This window comes from Centropristis striata, chromosome 17 (genome assembly GCF_030273125.1).
Source record: "Centropristis striata isolate RG_2023a ecotype Rhode Island chromosome 17, C.striata_1.0, whole genome shotgun sequence".
Taxonomy (NCBI): domain Eukaryota; kingdom Metazoa; phylum Chordata; class Actinopteri; order Perciformes; family Serranidae; genus Centropristis; species Centropristis striata.
The window spans coordinates 33,671,280-33,689,759 of record NC_081533.1 but is presented as its reverse complement, the minus strand read 5'-3'; the positions used below and the strand labels follow the sequence as shown (position 1 = coordinate 33,689,759).

At 38.6% G+C, this 18,480-nt stretch overlaps 1 protein-coding gene across 1 annotated transcript in view; it reads left to right on the top strand.

Annotated features, from left to right (window-relative positions):
- LOC131989075 (transmembrane protein 184C-like) overlaps positions 1-12,548 on the top strand; it is a 44,758-nt gene extending 32,210 nt beyond the window's left edge. The window contains exons 10-14 of the mRNA XM_059354248.1: positions 3,947-4,013; positions 7,458-7,576; positions 8,538-8,661; positions 10,504-10,836; positions 11,960-12,548. Of these exons, the coding sequence (XP_059210231.1) occupies positions 3,947-4,013; positions 7,458-7,576; positions 8,538-8,661; positions 10,504-10,836; positions 11,960-12,216 (900 nt within the window). The 3' untranslated portion in view covers positions 12,217-12,548. The remainder of the gene's footprint in view (positions 1-3,946; positions 4,014-7,457; positions 7,577-8,537; positions 8,662-10,503; positions 10,837-11,959) is intronic.
- Positions 12,549-18,480: the final 5,932 nt, after the last annotated feature.

Sequence of the window (18,480 nt, the reverse complement as noted above, 5' to 3'; positions counted from 1 at the left end):
TTGTGTCATTTTGGTCTTTGTTGGTCATTTTGTGTCTTTTTTTTAGTCATTTTGTTTCTTTTTTGGGTCATTTTGTGTCTTTTTTTTAGTCATTTTGTTTCTTTTTTGGGTCATTTTGTGTCTTTTTTTGGTTATTTTGTGTCTTTTTTGGTAATTTTGTGTCTCTTTTGGTCAATTTGTGTCTTTTTTGGTAATTTTGTGTATTATTTTGGTCATTTTGATCCTGCCTCCAGCGGCCCCTAGGTACTTTGAATTTGAGACCCCTGCTTTAGTCCATTATTATTATTATATTTACATTATTATTAATATTATACCTGTAATATTTTTCCTTTGTTGTGTTTGATTCCTATTTCTACATGTTACTCAGGTTTCTGTTTTATGTCATTTTGTGTCTTTTTTTTTGGTCATTTTGTGTCTTTTTTGGTCATTTTGTGTCTTTTTTTTTGGTCATTTTGTGTCTTTTTTTTAGTCATTTTGTTTCTTTGTTGGTCATTTTGTGTTTTTTTTTAGTCATTTTGTTTCTTTTTTGGGTCATTTTGTGTCTTTTTTTTAGTCATTTTGTTTCTTTTTTGGGTCATTTTGTGTCTTTTTTTGGTTATTTTGTGTCTTTTTTGGTAATTTTGTGTCTCTTTTGGTCAATTTGTGTCTTTTTTGGTAATTTTGTTTCTTTTTTATGTCATTTTGTTTCCTTTTTTTGGTCATTTTGTGTCTTTTTTTTAGTCATTTTGTTTCCTTTTTTTGGTCATTTTGTGTCTTTTTTTTAGTCATTTTGTTTCTTTGTTGGTCATTTTGTGTTTTTTTAATCATTCATTCAATCAACCATAACTGATTATGGAAGTCAATGGTCACTGTGGCTTCACCTCTGTCTCACTCTCTCAGGAACACATAATCAACTTTATCATCATTGTAATAAAGTTGATTATGTAAATGCAATCTGTCAAGAAATTGTTAAACATGGAGCACAAGTCTTTGCAAGACCTTATTCTTAATTCAACTCAACACATGGCTTGTGTTAAGTTTCCACCAAAATATTATTCTATGACGGTCTGATTTAATTCCTCTTTGTTTTGCATTGAAAGTTGAAGGTATAGAGCTTCTTTATGACCTTATTGATACAGTCTATGTCCTGACGTGCCCTCTCAGATGTGATAACAGAGATAACTGTCGGCCGCTGACAGGAGGACGGCTTGTTTGTCATACTGGCGGTGGATCCTTTTTTTTTGGTCATTTTGTGTCCTTTTTGGTCAGTTTGTGTCTTTTTTTTAGTCATTTTGTGTCTTTTTTGGTAATTTTGTTTCTTTTTTGGGTCATTTTCTGTCTTTTTTTGGTTATTTTGTGTCTTTTTTTGGTCATTTTGTGTATTTTTTGGTCAGTTTGTGTCATTTTGTTTCTTTTTTGGGTCATTTTCTGTCTTTTTTTGGTTATTTTGTGTCTTTTTTGGTAATTTTGTGTCTCTTTTGGTCAATTTGTGTCTCTTTTGGTAATTTTGTTTCTTTTTTGGGTCATTTTCTGTCTTTTTTTGGTTATTTTGTGTCTTTTTTTCACATCGCTTGTGTTAAGTTTCCACCTAAAATATTATTCTATGACGGTCTGATTTAATTCCTCTTTGTTTTACATTGAAAGTTGAAGGTATAGAGCTTCTTTATGACCTTATTGATACAGTCTATGTCCTGACGTGCCCTCTCAGATGTGATAACAGAGATAACTGTGGGCCGCTGACAGGTCAGTTTTTTTGGTCAATTTGTGTCTTTTTTGGTAATTTTGTGTCTCTTTTGGTCAATTTGTGTCTTTTTGGTAATTTTGTTTCTTTTTTGGGTCATTTTGTGGTTTTTTTAATGTCATTTTGTGTCTTTTTTGGTCAGTTTGTGTCTTTTTTTGTCATTTTGTTTCTTTTTTGGGTCATTTTCTGTCTTTTTTTGGTTATTTTGTGTCTTTTTTGGTCATTTTGTGTCTTTTTTGGTCAGTTTGTGTCTTTTTTTTTGTCATTTTGTTTCTTTTTTGGGTCATTTTCTGTCTTTTTTTGGTTATTTTGTGTCTTTTTTTCACATCGCTTGTGTTAAGTTTCCACCTAAAATATTATTCTATGACGGTCTGATTTAATTCCTCTTTGTTTTGCATTGAAAGTTGAAGGTATAGAGCTTCTTTATGACCTTATTTAAACAGTCTATGTCCTGACGTGCCCTCTCAGATGTGATAACAGAGATAACTGTGGGCCGCTGACAGGAGGACGGCTTGTTTGTCATATTGGCGGTGGATCTTTTTTTTTTTGGTCATTTTGTGTCCTTTTTGGTCAGTTTGTGTCTTTTTTTTTGTCATTTTGTGTCTTTTTTGGTAATTTTGTTTCTTTTTTGGGTCATTTTCTGTGTTTTTTTGGTTATTTTGTGTCTTTTTTTGGTCATTTTGTGTATTTTTTGGTCAGTTTGTGTCATTTTGTTTCTTTTTTGGGTCATTTTCTGTCTTTTTTTGGTTATTTTGTGTCTTTTTTGGTAATTTTGTGTCTCTTTTGGTCAATTTGTGTCTTTTTTGGTAATTTTGTTTCTTTTTTGGGTCATTTTCTGTCTTTTTTTGGTTATTTTGTGTCTTTTTTTCACATCGCTTGTGTTAAGTTTCCACCTAAAATATTATTCTATGACGGTCTGATTTAATTCCTCTTTGTTTTGCATTGAAAGTTGAAGGTATAGAGCTTCTTTATGACCTTATTGATACAGTCTATGTCCTGACGTGCCCTCTCAGATGTGATAACAGAGATAACTGTGGGCCGCTGACAGGTCAGTTTTTTTGGTCAATTTGTGTCTTTTTTGGTAATTTTGTGTCTCTTTTGGTCAATTTGTGTCTTTTTTGGTAATTTTGTTTCTTTTTTGGGTCATTTTGTGGTTTTTTTAATGTCATTTTGTGTCTTTTTTTGGTCATTTTGTGTCTTTTTTGGTCAGTTTGTGTCTTTTTTTTGTCATTTTGTTTCTTTTTTGGGTCATTTTCTGTCTTTTTTTGGTTATTTTGTGTCTTTTTTGGTCATTTTCTGTCTTTTTTGGTCAGTTTGTGTCTTTTTTTTTGTCATTTTGTTTCTTTTTTGGGTCATTTTCTGTCTTTTTTTGGTTATTTTGTGTCTTTTTTTCACATCGCTTGTGTTAAGTTTCCACCTAAAATATTATTCTATGACGGTCTGATTTAATTCCTCTGTTTTGCATTGAAAGTTGAAGGTATAGAGCTTATTTATGACCTTATTGATACAGTCTATGTCCTGACGTGCCCTCTCAGATGTGATAACAGAGATAACTGTGGGCCGCTGACAGGTCAGTTTTTTTGGTCAATTTGTGTCTTTTTTGGTAATTTTGTGTCTCTTTTGGTCAATTTGTGTCTTTTTTGGTAATTTTGTTTCTTTTTTGGGTCATTTTGTGGTTTTTTTAATGTCATTTTGTGTCTTTTTTTGGTCATTTTGTGTCTTTTTTGGTCAGTTTGTGTCTTTTTTTTGTCATTTTGTTTCTTTTTTGGGTCATTTTCTGTCTTTTTTTGGTTATTTTGTGTCTTTTTTGGTAATTTTGTGTCTCTTTTGGTCAATTTGTGTCTTTTTTGTCATTTTGTTTCTTTTTTGGGTCATTTTCTGTCTTTTTTTGGTTATTTTGTGTCTTTTTTTCACATCGCTTGTGTTAAGTTTCCACCTAAAATATTATTCTATGACGGTCTGATTTAATTCCTCTTTGTTTTGCATTGAAAGTTGAAGGTATAGAGCTTCTTTATGACCTTATTGATACAGTCTATGTCCTGACGTGCCCTCTCAGATGTGATAACAGAGATAACTGTGGGCCGCTGACAGGAGGACGGCTTGTTTGTCATATTGGCGGTGGATCCTTGTGGGCTCCAGTCTGCTGACAGCAGCTGATCTGGAGACATGTGGACTCTCCTGCTGTACACTATAGTCTTTATAGTCATGGCTTATATATACCATCAGGTTGTGGTGAAGGGTCGGAGCTGCAGGAGCACGGCCCGGCTGCACGGCAAGACTGTGATCGTGACCGGTGAGTAAAGCTTTGGTTTGGTTTCGTGGCTTTTTTATAGACTACTTATTGGCTCTGAGCTCTAGATTTGACAAAGAAACAGTCTGTAAAGCACATTTTAGCTCCAGTCAGACTGCAGGAACACAAGACTGTAAGATGATTTAATAGAGATTTATAAGGTAAAGGGCTGAAGATCAGGATGATATTTGTGAACTAGAAAATTTCCTCTGGGGAAATTCTGAAAGGGCCATGGGGGCTACTGCCGGTGTGTGTACACTATGATGAGACTCTTCAGAGATTTCAAACTATGCCCTTTAACCTCAATCTGTGTGTGTGTGTGTGTGTGTGTGGCGAAAATCACATAAAGTTACCTGTGTGTGTGTGTGTGTGTGCGTGCGTGCGCGCGTGTGTTTGAAGCATGTGTATGCATGTGTGAGGAGTGTGCGTGCTTACCAAGGTTATAATAGTTTTGTATTTTTCATTGGTTTTAGTTTTAATTTCGTTGTGAATTTTTGTTTTCAAATTCAGTTAGTTTTAAGAGTGAGTTTGCTAGTTTTAGTTCAGTTTTTATTTTTTGAAAATGCTTAGTTTTAGTTTAGTTTTTATTAGTTTTAGTGTTAGTTTTAGTTTTTTTTGTAATGGGGTATTTGTTGGGTGCGAGATTCAAAGTGGTCATAATAAATTTTGCATTTATTTGCTTTTATTTTCCATCTCAGCCCCAATAAGGTTATTAACTCTTACAGTTCTGGGTGTTTTGTATTTTGGTTCTAGTGTAAACATCCCAGTCTCAGTAAACATATAAAATAAATAAATAAATAAATAAATACACTGAATTATGAATGAAAAAACGAAAACTAAGGAGATTTTCACTCTAATTTTAGTTAGTTTTAGTTAGTTTTGTAACCACACAATACAGTTTCAGTTAGTTATCGTTTTTTTAAAAACTCTAGTTTTTATTTTTATTTCAGTTAACAAAAATGTTTTTTCAATTCTAGTTTTCGTTATTTCGTTAGTTTTTGTTAACTATAATAACCTTGGTGCTTACGCGCGTGTGTGTGTGTGTGTGTGTGTGTGTGTGTGTATCTGTAACTGTAATCACATCAAAGATCAAAGGCAATCAGATCAAAGCAATCAACAGAATTAACCGACACCTGTTAATGAAAGAGTGACAGCAGCCAGAGGTGGACAGACTGGAATTTCTGGCCTCGAACAGAAAGCATTTTTGGCAAAAATGTCTACATATGTTTTTTTTTAAGAAAAATGAAAAAATAGCTTTGTTAGAGCGATCTAAAAAAACTGTTACATCTCCCATTTTCAGATTCAGAAATCTTCCTGCGTTTTTAATATGGGAGCCAATGAGGCTGTTGGTGGTGTTGGTGGATCATCTGTGCGTCCTACGCCCAAACTATAACTCTGACAGCTTTACCAGAGGATTGTGAGGGAGAAGACTAATTTTCCTACGTTTCTATGTATAAATTATTTCTGTAGAGTGGAATTTGCGGCCTGGAGCGCAGTTTTCAAATTTATTTTTTGGCAGTTTTACCTCTCCCTCTACACTCTGAGCGATGACATCACACACTCCGACACGAACATTCCGTGCAATACACACCCATTATAATCTCAGAATTTCTCCAAAAATGATCATGGTCATTGAACAGGGATTGATAAAAAACTATATGACCTATCGAAACGTGGATTAATACACCAATACACAAGACTTGTGTCTACTGTTTAAAGTTTAAATGGAGTCTCTAGGTGAAATTATGCCGGAGAAGTAGACGTTTAAAAATCTCCAATTATTGTTCTTTTTCGCTCATTTTTTGTCGGCCGTCCCATTCATTTCAATGCAAAATTTTGGGCAGTTTGTAGAGAAAAGTAATAGCACACCGATCCCGATCAAACCGCACGTTTTGATATATAATTTGTCCTGAAACTCTTCAAGTTGTAGGACTAGTAGCGGGACGAAATTGTGTCCGGAAGAGGAATAAGAAGAAATCCACAGTATAACAGTAGTGCAGTAGGGAGATTGCCCCGAGGCCCTAATTAAAATCCAGACAGTTGTGCACTATGGGCTCATATTTCCACCTTAATATGTAACTAAGCAGAATAGATAAGAGGACAAACTTTCAACACTGCAATCAAAAAATGTTTGTTATATCTAAAAAAGTTGGTAATAAAAATGAATTATTGTGGATTAAAAATTGAATCCAAAACTTTTACTTTTAATTCCAAAAGTTTAACTTTTTTGCCCAAAAAGACATTATTTTAAATACAAACATTTAGCTTTTAAATACAAACATTTTTCTTTTATATCATTAAGTTTTGTTTTTAAAACCACAAAGTTTTGATTTAAATCCAAAACCCTTTACTTTAAGATACAACATTTTTAATTTTAATCCAAAAGTTTTACTTTTAAATCCAAATGTTTTGCTTTTACATCCAAAATGTGTCTTTTAAATACAAAATTTTCGGCTTTTAAACACAAAAATGTTTCTAAAAGTCAGTATCTTAAAGCCTAGGAACGAGCCTCCACAATCACACACTGTACCTTTAAAAAAAAAAAAATGCGTCTTAAGAGTTTTATACCTGGAGCTTTAATTAAATGTTGCTGCTTGAACATGATTTTGTAGCAGCACATGTGGATTAAATGGCGAAAATATCATGTGCCCTTATTGACATCTCATAAATATTATTCACACAGTATTCTGCTCATTTTCAGCTTCATACTTATATATTTTGTTTCTACTAAAACATGTTCACAATCCAACACTGATGCACTTCTTATCTGAGACGATTCGTTTTAGCGCCTGTCTCTTTAAGCCTGCATCCCCAAAAAAGCCAGCTCTGCTCTGATTGGTCAACATCTCTGGGTCTCATCCATAGACTGTATATGAATAATGGACGTTCAAAACGTTCAAATAAACTGTCATTAAGTGAAAATACAGTGAAAGGGTCAAAGTTATGAGACCAAACCGCTAAACGTCCTCTTTTCTATCTATATAACGTTATATATAACTTTATTGACACGTTGCCATGGATACGCATTGTTCTGCTTCTCTCCTGGTGACGGCTCACCTTGTCAGTGACCTGTCAATCAAAGGTAGCCCCGCCCCAAATCATACGAGTCTTTAACTTCTATTTTCTTCTAAATGGGGCCATTATTAGAACTATTGACATCAAATTGTCTTGAAGAAGATTTTTTACTAGCGATTGAGACCATAATGTTGTCCCTGAAAATTTTTTTCTGAGGTAATAAATCAAGTGAGAAGTTTTCAAATTTAGCACTGAAATGAATGGACAGATTTCTTTTGCAGCCAAACTTAGCGCCCCCTGCTGGAATTTTCGGTGAATTGCAGGTTTTATGCACTTCCTGGTTGGCCTCCATGCTCACTGGTCTCATCTATTCTTTCTTGTGCTCATCATATGTAAAACATGGATCATGTGTCTCTGAATTTCCATCTCCAGGCAGCAACACAGGCATCGGGAAGACGACGGCCATCGATGTGGCGAGAAGAGGAGCCCGAGTGATTCTGGCCTGCCGCAACAAACAGAGAGGAGAAGCTGCTGTGGTGGAAGTCAAGAGGGTGAGTGGAAACCAGTCAGAGAGGTTTCTCTGTCCTAAATACTAGGGCTGTGCATTGGCACTGCCCTCACAATTCGATTCGATTACGATTCACCAGGTAACGATTCGATTCAATTCGATTCTATGATGCATCACAATTATACTGCACACAACAAGGGACATTTTTCGTCAGTCATGAGGCAATACAAGCAGTCAGATAGGCCTAATAACAATAGATTTTATTGGCTATATTTTGAAAAGATGGCAAAATGAATCTCCTGCCTGAGTTCATCTAAGAGTAAGGAAAGAGAAATGCCTCCTCCTGCCATAAAAAGGAACCTGCTGAGGTGAAATCTACATCAGCTAAATGTGGAGCCCTTGTTCCTGAGGTAGGGAAGACGTTAGCGCTATCCCACCTAGCTAGCTATCGCTAGTTTTCATGACGCAAAAATGTAACGTTAACGAGTCGACTTTAAATAGGCAAATACAATGGTAATTACCTATCAATAGTACTTTCTATAAAAACGTAAATGTTAAGTTCTGTCAAATACTACCACATACTTCAGTCACAACATATCAAACAGCTGGTCCAGCTAGCTTACCTGTGCTGCATCAACACATGGCTCATTAGAATATTCAATGAGCCATGTGTTGATGCGCACGTGTCTCGAAGGACGGGGAGTGGGTCGGGTTAGCGTTGTGTTTACTGGAACTTTGACAGGGGCGCAAAGGCCACCTTGGCCGTAAATTGAACATTTTTTCACAGGGCATCAAGGCCAGAGTGTGAAATTCCCACCCTGCCCCCCACAACTTTCCACTGGAGGACAGGAAATAAACATAATCGATTATGGCACTTTGCCGCATCGATGCTGAATCGTGCATGCCCCGCATTGCGATGCATTGCCGAATCAATTATTGTTGACACCACTACTAAATGCTCCCTGGACGGTTTGAACAAGTATATATCCCAATCTGTATCTCAGGAGAGCGGCAGTGACCAGGTGGTGTTCTTGCCGTTGGATCTGGGGAGTCTCAAGTCTGTTCGCAGCTTCGCTGAAACCTTCCTGAGGACTGAACCCAGACTGGACATCCTCATCAACAATGCAGGTGAGAATATTTTTTTTTTTTTGGTAGATGTCTTTATATAATTCTGTAGCTTCCCAGTTGCTGTGCTGTTAAAACAAAGAAATGGACAGAAACTTTTATTTTGAAAAGGAGACTTTTATTTTGAAAGCAAGAAGTGCCGTGCATCCCTCAAGCATGAGGTGAGAGACTGAGAAGCGCATGCGCGGCTGTTGGAAAAGTTGAGAAGCGCGTGTTGCCGCTTTTGGAGACAGAAGCTGATTTCAAGAGGGACTTTGCTTGCTGGCCATTTCCAAGGATGCTACTGGTGGGGAAATGATTTTATGTTGTTATTTGTTGCAAGTTGAATGCATATTTAATGGTGAAATGCTATTGTAGTTAATTTCTAAATGCTGTTTTCTTATGTTAATGTTAAGTTAATGTGGTGGCATGATATTAGTAGTAGGGTAATAACTGTTATTTGGAGTAATGTTGGTTTAGTAAAATTAATGAAAGGTTTAATAGTAATTTTATATTTATGTGTATATTTGATGCAAGGCAGCTTGAGTAATTGCCTTATTTTGTGTTGTTTTGTTTTTCTCTTATCAAGGTTTTCAACCTGAATGGCTTAATTGTAACCTAATAACTAAATAAAAGAAAGAAGAGTGAAGAAGCGTTTGAGTTGATTACGAAACACCTTGTAGATGGTCAAGGCCTTTTTCAAGTTTGGGCAGAAGTAAAGAGAAATCCCCTGAGAACTTGACAGTTGTGATTTTTATGAATTCAAATGGATGATGGAAAAATGTTTTTTAGGCGTCAAATTACTATTTTCCCAAAAAGCCCTCCTGAAAACTTTGTCCCACGTGAACTGACGTAGGTTTCTGGGTGATGACGATGCTACATTTATATTGTTGTCCAGAGAGTATTACTGAGTGTGGTGGGTTTGGAGAAGCAGAAAAACGGCTCTAGAATCAAAATTCACAAAATAACACAAACAAACTAACAGATGGAGGCATGAACCAGTTAGTCCGGCGGTTTAGGACCAGATTTGGGAATAAAGGGGACACGTCGGACAAAAGTACCACATTTTTTCCACATGCTCTCTATCACTATAGGTTTCAATTTTTGGTAGGAGCCAATTCATCAAGATTGCAGGTCGGAGATGGCAACCATATAAAATCTATGAGAACCAGTATATCTTCTAAGCCACTCAGAAGATCAATCTTAGTGTCAAAATATACATTTTCTGGGTCAAAGAATCATTTAAAGCTACTGAGAATATCACTAGATGATCAAATAGATATGTTCATTTTGGCCATGTATTTACATAATTATTAGATTCCAAACATTTTCAGCTCAGGATTCTCTGCTGCAGCACTTGAAGCGAGTTGCCTACCAGTCTGGGTGAAAATGAACATTTCTATTTGATCAAATAATCATCTAGTGATATTCTCAACAACTTTAAATGATTCCTTGACCCAGAAAATGTAGATTTTGACACCAAGATTGACCTTCTGAGTGGCTTGGAAGATGTATTGGTTCTCATAGACTTTATATGGCTGCCATCTATTTGATCAAATAATCATCTAGTGATATTCTCAACAACTTTAAATGATTCCTTGACCCAGAAAATGTAGATTTTGACACCAAGATTGACCTTCTGAGTGGCTTGGAAGATGTATTGGTTCTCATAGACTTTATATGGGTGCCATCTCGGATCGGCCATCTTGATGAAGTGGCTCCTACCAAAAATTGAAACCTATGGTGATAGAGAGCACGTGGAAAAAATTTGGTGCTTTTGTCCAGCGTGTCCCCTTTATTTAGCTAAGCCGCCTGACTATTGCTTGTTGTTTAGAAACAGGGTTTTGTTGCATGTTTCCGCTGCAGGTGTTCTGCTTCAGGGTCGTACGGAGGACGGACTGGGGCTGATGTTTGGCGTCAACCACATCGGCCACTTCCTGCTGACCAACCTGCTGCTGGACCGGCTGAAGGAGTGCCAACCCAGCAGGATTGTCACGGTGTCGTCCGTGGCTCATAACTTTGGGAAAATTGATTTTGACTGCCTGAACACCCACAAAGCTCTGGGACCGGGGACCTCGGGGATCATCACGGAGGTTTTACAGATCTACTGCCATAGCAAGCTGTGCAACGTCCTCTTCACCCACGAGCTGGCCAAGAGACTGCAGGGCACCAGGGTCACCTGCTACTCCCTCCATCCAGGTCAGTCTGTCAACTGCAGCTTGTGCAAAGAATCGGAAGTCAGCATCCTAAAGCAGGAAATTATCGACTTGTAGAACATGATTACGTCACAGACTCAGCAACTCACTCTCGTCTGATCTGATAATAGCTTTAACGAGAGTACCCAAATACACTACCGGTCAAAAGTTTTAGAACACCCCAATTTTTCCAGTTTTTTATTGAAATTCAAGCAGTTTAAGTCAAATGAACAGCTTGAAAGGGTCCAAAGGTAAGTGGTGAACTGCCAGAGGTAAATAAAAAAAGGTAAGCTTAACCAAAACTGAAAAATAATGTACATTTCAGAATTATACAAGTAGGCCTTTTTCAGGGAACAAGAAATGGGTTAACAACTTAACTCTATGGAGTCTTGGGCTATTTTGGCCATTTTTTAATTCTTTTCATGTCTTTGTAGGTCATTTTGTGTCTTTTTTTGGTCATTTTGTGTCTTTTTTTTGTCATTTTGTGTCTTTTTTTTGTCATTTTGTGTCTTTTTTTGTCATTTTGTGTCTTTTTTTGTCATTTTGTGTCTTTTTTGGTCATTTTGTGTCTTTTTTTGGTCATTTTGTGTCTTTTTTTGGTCATTTTGTGTCTTTTTTGTCATTTTGTGTCTTTTTTGGTCATTTTGTGTCTTTTTTTGGTCATTTTGTCTCTTTTTGTGTCTTTTTTTGTCATTTTGTCTCTTTTTTTGGTCATTTTGTGTCTTTTTTTAGTCCTTTAGTCCAACATAAAATATGATTTTGAATCTTTTTTTTACTTTCAAAACACTATCATGCTCAATAAAGAATTTTAAATGTTGCAAATGTGCATTAATTTCAGAGTACACTGAGACATTAAACTGCATCATTTTCAATTAAATTCTGGAAAAGTTGGTGTGTTCTAAAACTTTTGACCAGTAGTGTATGTTTATAATTTATTTTTTGCTAACAAAAGACAACAGTCACACTCAGCGTGTGACTCAACCACATGTAGGCTGCCATGGTCAGGGATCTTGTTCATTTCATGTCTTTACTCCTGGTGTTTTTTTTTGGAGGGTCCCTAGAGTCTGAGACAAACTGAAAATCTCTATTATTTTCAAAAATAATGTAAATAATGTGTTCTTTTGCAGGGGCTATCAGAACTGAGCTGACGAGGAACACTAGCTCACTTGTACGTTTCCTCATTTGGCCAGCAAAGTTTTTCTCCAAGAACACGGTTCAGGGCGCCCAGACCACGCTGCACTGCGCCCTGCAGGAGGGGATCGAACCGTTCACCGGGCGCTACTTCTCCAACTGCACCGTGAGAGAAGTCTTCAACAAAGCCAAGGACGACGCGGCAGCAAAGAAGCTGTGGGAGCTCAGCGAGAGACTGTCGGGTCTCCAATAAATAGCTTTTCCATCAACATGATATTGGGTTAATATTAATTAAGGTTCCCTAGTCTGTCTTGACAGAATATCTTGGAGTTTTTACAGCACTGCTATGTATTTACAATGGCAGTGAATTAGTATATCATATGAGTATGATTTTTAATTACAGGTAAGGTAATTAGTCTAGACGGATTTCAGAATAAAGGCCTCCTATAAGAAGTGAGGAGCATTTATGGGCACAAGTCAGGAACCGGCCTACCTTACATATCTCAAGGGTGCTGAGTCCAAAAAAAATGGTTCCCAAGCGAAATTTTGAGTTTTTGACCTTCTAATTTGTATCAAATGGCCACCAATTGCCCATCTTGCTCAGTCATTGGACCATTTCCCCTTAGTTTTTTTGTAAGTAGGCAATCAAAGATGAGGAAATTAAGTTTCTGGATCTATAGTCTAGAGTCAGAGCAAGGTTTTAGTGGAGGCTCAGTGTCTTTTTTATGTATATATATATATATATATATATATATATATATATATATATATATGCAAAATACCAACTGAAACATTTAAAAGTGATATTGATTGAATATTTATGTCGGCCTTAAAAAAATGACACAAATAATGCTTAATTTCACCTTAAAAGTTGGTATTTTGCATATATATATATATATATATATGCACTATATCCTTGCTCTGACTCTAGACTATAGATCTAGAAACTTAATTTCCTCATCTTTGATTGCCTACTTACAAAAAAACTACCAACGGCCGCCATTTTGATTTTCAAATGAGAAGGTCAAAAACTCAAAATTTCTCTTGGGAACCATTTTTTGGATTCAGCACCCTTGAAATAAGTAAAGTAGGCCGGTTCCTGACTTGTACCCATAAATGCTCCTCACTTTCACTTTTTGGACCATTCCGTCTAGACTAAATCACTGATTGTTAAACAGCTTCTTCAAATGCAATAAACCCAGAGATGTTGATGCCCATTATGAATAAACATTTTACTACATGAGATTTTGTTTTCTTACAGGAACTAAAAAGTATTTTTTGGCTTATAAGCAATGGGTTCCTGCCAGTGGTGGAAAGGAACTAAGTACATTTACTCAAGTACTGTACTTAAGTACAGTTTTGAGGTACTTGTACTTTACTTGAGTGTTTCTATTTTCTGTAAATGTATACTTCTACTCCACTACATTTAGAGGCAAATATTGTACTTTTTACTCCACTTCATTTAGCTGACAGCTTTAGTTACTTTTCAGGTCATGATTCAACATAAAACATATGATCAATTTAAGGTGATTAGACTTTTTTTATTTTATCAAATCTTATAACAGTATATTAAGTACTTAAATGAGCCATATCTTTACAAAATGTAAACCTTGCTTACATAAAATCATCAATACAAATTATGTAATAAGGTATTTAGAATATATAAAACAATCTGAGTCCATTCGGCACAACAAGTACTTTTACTTTTGATACTTTAAGTACATTTTGATGCTGATACTTTTGTACTTTTACTTAAGTAAGTTTCGAATGCAGGACTTGTACTTGTAGTGGAGTAATTTCATAGTGTTGTATTAGTACTTTTACTTAAGTAAGGGATCTGAATACTTCTTCCACCACTGGTTCCTGCATAAACACATCACTACTTTAAATTAAAAGAATGCTGGTTATGTGACCTGAAGAGTTTCTGGTTTGACTGGTTTCAGTCAGTTGAGGTGTGTTTTTAAAGAGTGATGATTTATTACATATATCCAGAGTTTAGACAAAGACAAATAATACAAAGATTTATTAAATAACCTCAAACCAGTGAAGCAGGTTTCATCTACATTATTTTTTTATGGATTGTTACTTAATTAAATCTGTAATACATAAAAATACTTAACAAACCAAGTTTTCAGGAGCTTTAATTATTATAGGAGCTCAGTCTTATACTGAGTTACTGAGGTATTTGGGTCCCGGAATAACTTGGTTGACACGCCTCGCCTTGACTGATGCTCTTCTACCGTATTGAATAAATGTTCACGCTGTTGCACATCATAGTCCGTTTATTGCCGTGCAATGTAAACAAAGAAAAAACATACAAACAAATACCGGCATGATGCATTACACTGCTAAAGCGCTACAGCGGCGCAGCGGCGTAGCGGCGGTCAAAAAACCGTTTGCCCTTCCGGGTCAAACCCTGCACAAAGAGTGAACAATCACACCTATATACACCTGAGCTCCCCAGGTAACAGCATAGCGACCCCACATATACATTGAGTGAATTACACCACACATAAACACTCAACCAAACACATTCAGCTCCTACACACCGGCCCCTAATTGTTAATGACAGACCGACATAACAATTCAAATTACAACATGAAAGGAGCAACATGTGTTAATACAGTTACATTAAAGTACAGTACAGACCAATCTACACTCCATGTACCAAACAGAGTTTTGTCACCGGCCTTTCAATAATGTTGGCCTTTGTCTGTAACCTCACAGAACGCACAAGCCCTTGTTTATCTGGAAAACCTTCCAGAACTCTGCCAAGTGGCCATGAACCACGTGGAGCTGAAGAATCCATGATCACCACGATATCTCCAGCTGTCAAACTCCTCTTCCTCTCATTCCACTTTTGCCTCTCCTGGAGCAAGGGCAAATACTCCCGAATCCATCTCTTCCAGAAAAGGTCCGAGAGATACTGTACTTGTCTCCAGCGCCTTCTCACATACAGATCATGATGTTCAAACACTCCAGGTGGCAAAGCTGGTTTCCCTCTTAAGAGAAGAAGATGATTAGGCGTGAGAGGTTCCAAGTCATTAGCATCCTCTGAGAGCTTGGTGATTGGACGGTCGTTCAAAATGGCCTCCACTTCACAGAACACTGTATGAAGTCCATCATCGTCTAACTTCTGCTGATGCAGAACAGAACTGAGTACTCTCCTCACCAGGCGGACCATCCGTTCCCACACACCACCATGGTGTGAGCCTGCTGGCGGATTAAAGTTCCACTGTATTCCAACCTGTGACAGAGCTCCTTGAATCCTGTCCTGATTCAAAGCAGTAAGCGCCTCCTTCAGCTCTCTGTCTGCTCCAATGAAGTTAGTGCCATTGTCTGATGTTAGACTTGTCACCTGCCCTCTTCTGCTGATAAAACGCCGCAGTGCATTGATGCATGCGTCCGTGTCCAATGAAACAGCCACCTCCAGATGGACTGCCCTGCTCGCCATACAGGTAAAGATAGCGCCATATCGCTTACAAGTTGATCTTCCTCTCCTCACCTCCACTGGACCAAAATAATCCACTCCTGTGTTGGTAAATGGTGGAAGATCAGGAAGGATTCTCACCTTTGGCAGGTCGGCCATTTTTTGTTCCACTGCTCTTCCATTGTAGCGTCTACAGAAGCTGCATTCACCAATAATTTTTCTGACAGCTGCATTGCCGTTGGTTATCCAAAACCTCCTCCTCACCTTAGACAGCGTGTGAGTCCGTCCACCATGCCCAAGATTTTGATGCACATGTCTGAGAATGAGCGTGGAAATGTGCTGGTCTTTGGAAAGAATAAGCGGATGCTTGGCTTCCTCGGCATTGCTCCTCTGCTCAATCTTCCCCCAACTCTCAGGAATCCATCCTCCAAACATGGATCCAGCCTGTATATGGGACTCTGTCGACTCACTGCCACTTTCCCAGATGACAAAGCAGACACCTCTTCACCAAACCTCTGTCGCTGACAATAGCGAATTATGGCACCCTCTGCTCCCAGCAACTCATCCAGCTTCAGACTGCCACTTATGGACGTTGATGTAACTCCCTTTCTTTCCGTCTGCAACAAACTGCCCTGACTTCCTTTCTCCAGACAATTAGACACAGAAGCTTCTAATTGTTTCCTCTTGCGACTCTGTGCCAACAACATGACCTTTAACCTCAGGATCCAGGCAACAGCTGTCTTTAGTCTCCTCCAGTCAGAAAAGTAGGCGATGAGCTGGTTCGTAGGACTAGAAACATCACACACACTGATGGTATTCACCATCACCTCCTTTCTGACCTCTTGGTCATCAGAGTCCACTGAGACGTCCAACACAGTTCTAGGCCAGTCCTCCTCATGCTTCCAAAGAAAAGAAGGCCCTTCCAGCCACCTGCGGTTGTTCAGAAAATCAGAGACCTTCATTCCCCTCGATGCATCGTCGGCTGGATTATCCTTGGAACCTACATGCCTCCATTGTGAGGGTTTAGATGTTTCTCTGATGGTCGAGATTCTGTTGGCCACGAACGTGTGAAATCGTCTGTCCTCGTTGTTAAGGTACTTCAAAACTGAAGTGCTGTCAGTCCAAAAGACTGAATCCTTCACCTGGACATTCAGCTCTGCCTTTAACAACGAGTCCACTCTAACTGCGAGGACAGCTGCCGTCAACTCCAGTCGGGGAATAGTCACAGCCTTCAGTGGTGTCACCCTGGCTTTGCCGAGCAGAAAGGTGACCTGGATGTTATTTTCCTGATTTAACATACGGATGTATGTTACAGTTCCGTATCCTCCTTCACTGGCATCAGCAAAGTGATGTAACTGGGCATGCTTGATCTCTCCAAACCCCACTGGCTTGATGCACCTTCCCACACTGAATGCAGACAGCTGCTTCAAGTCCTCCAGCCACCCTTTCCAACGAGGTAAGATGTCCCTGGGCAGATCATCATCCCAGCCACAGCCTCTCCTACAGAGCTCCTGTTGCATCATCTTGGCAGGCAATGTGACTGGTGCCAGAAAACCCAACGGATCGTACACCGAGCTGGTAACTGACAGCATACCACGTCTGGTGAGAGACTGTTGTTTCATCTCCATCTTAAACCTGAAAGAGTCAGTCTCCACACACCACTGTAGACCCAAAGCCCTTTCCAGCGGCAGAATATCTTGGTCCAAATCCAACTCCTTCAGGTCCTTGGCCCTTTGCTCCTCTTTGATGGCCTGCAACACAATACGACTGTTGCTTATCCACTTTTCCAAAATGAAGCTCCCCTTCTGACACAGAGCAGTAAGATCTTTTATCATTTGGATAGCTTCTTCTTCAGTGGCTGCACTCTTTAAGCAGTCGTCTACATAGAAATTTTGCTTAACAGACAGAACCACATCGTCCACAAACTCAGACTGGTTGTCATCCGCAGTTTTCCTAAGTGCATAGCTTGCACAGCTAGGAGATGACACAGCGCCAAACAGGTGTACAGTCATCCGATACTCCCTGAGGTCCTGAGTGATGTCACCATCTGGCCACCAAAGAAAGCGGAGAAAATCTCTATCCTCCTCAGCAACCTTCACTTGATGGAACATGGCTTGAATGTCACCCATGAATGCCACCACTTCATTCCTGAAACGAAGAAGAACTCCAAGCAAAGAGCTGGTGAGGTTGGGACCTGGCAACAACTCGCTGTTCAAAGATGCTCCTTGAAATGTGGCTCCACAGTCGAACACTACACGGAGAGATCCTTTCCTTGGATGATGGACACCATGGTGAGGGATATACCACACCTTCCCCCTTTCACCATGCAGCTGTTCCTGAGGCACTTGCTCTGCGTAGTTCTTACTGACGAGTGTGTTCATGTACCCACTGTACTCCTGGTGCAAGTGTTTGTTGTTCAGAAATTTTCTCCTCAAACCCTGGATCCTTTGCTTAGCCACTGCAAAGTTGTTAGGTAGACAAATCTCCTTGTTCTTATAGGGCAATTTCAAACAGTACCTTCCCTCCTGAAGTACTGCTGAGTGCTCCATGATTTCCAGGAACTTGAGATCTTCTCTGGACATTTCATTCTCCTTTGTGGTTTTCTCATTAAACTCATGATTATACTGCTTGACCAGCAATTCTTCGAGCTTACACACAGAGATCCTGTTCACCATTGCCAAGGGCAGCTCCTCTTCTGAAGCAACACTGTTTCCATTCAGTGGTCCATTAACAACCCACCCAAGCACTGTCTTAATAGCATATGGGCCATTCCCGCTACTGTTAATGACCTCCCAGGGCTCTAATATCCTGGGAGCGTTGGTTCCAATTAACAGGTCGACATTTGCTTTTATGTTTGGGATGTTCACCTTGGATAAATATGGCCATTTTTCCAGTTCTTCAGTTGTTACCATGTTATTAACATCGACTGGCATTTTTGTCTGTGTGAGAACCTCTGGGAGAACATGAAAGTCATTGCTGTCCAGATTGGATACCTCCAAACCAGTCAATGAGTACGCCGGAACCACTGTTTTTTGCCCCATCGTGCTCAACAGGAAGCTGGTTTTTCTCCCTGGGACATTCAGCTTT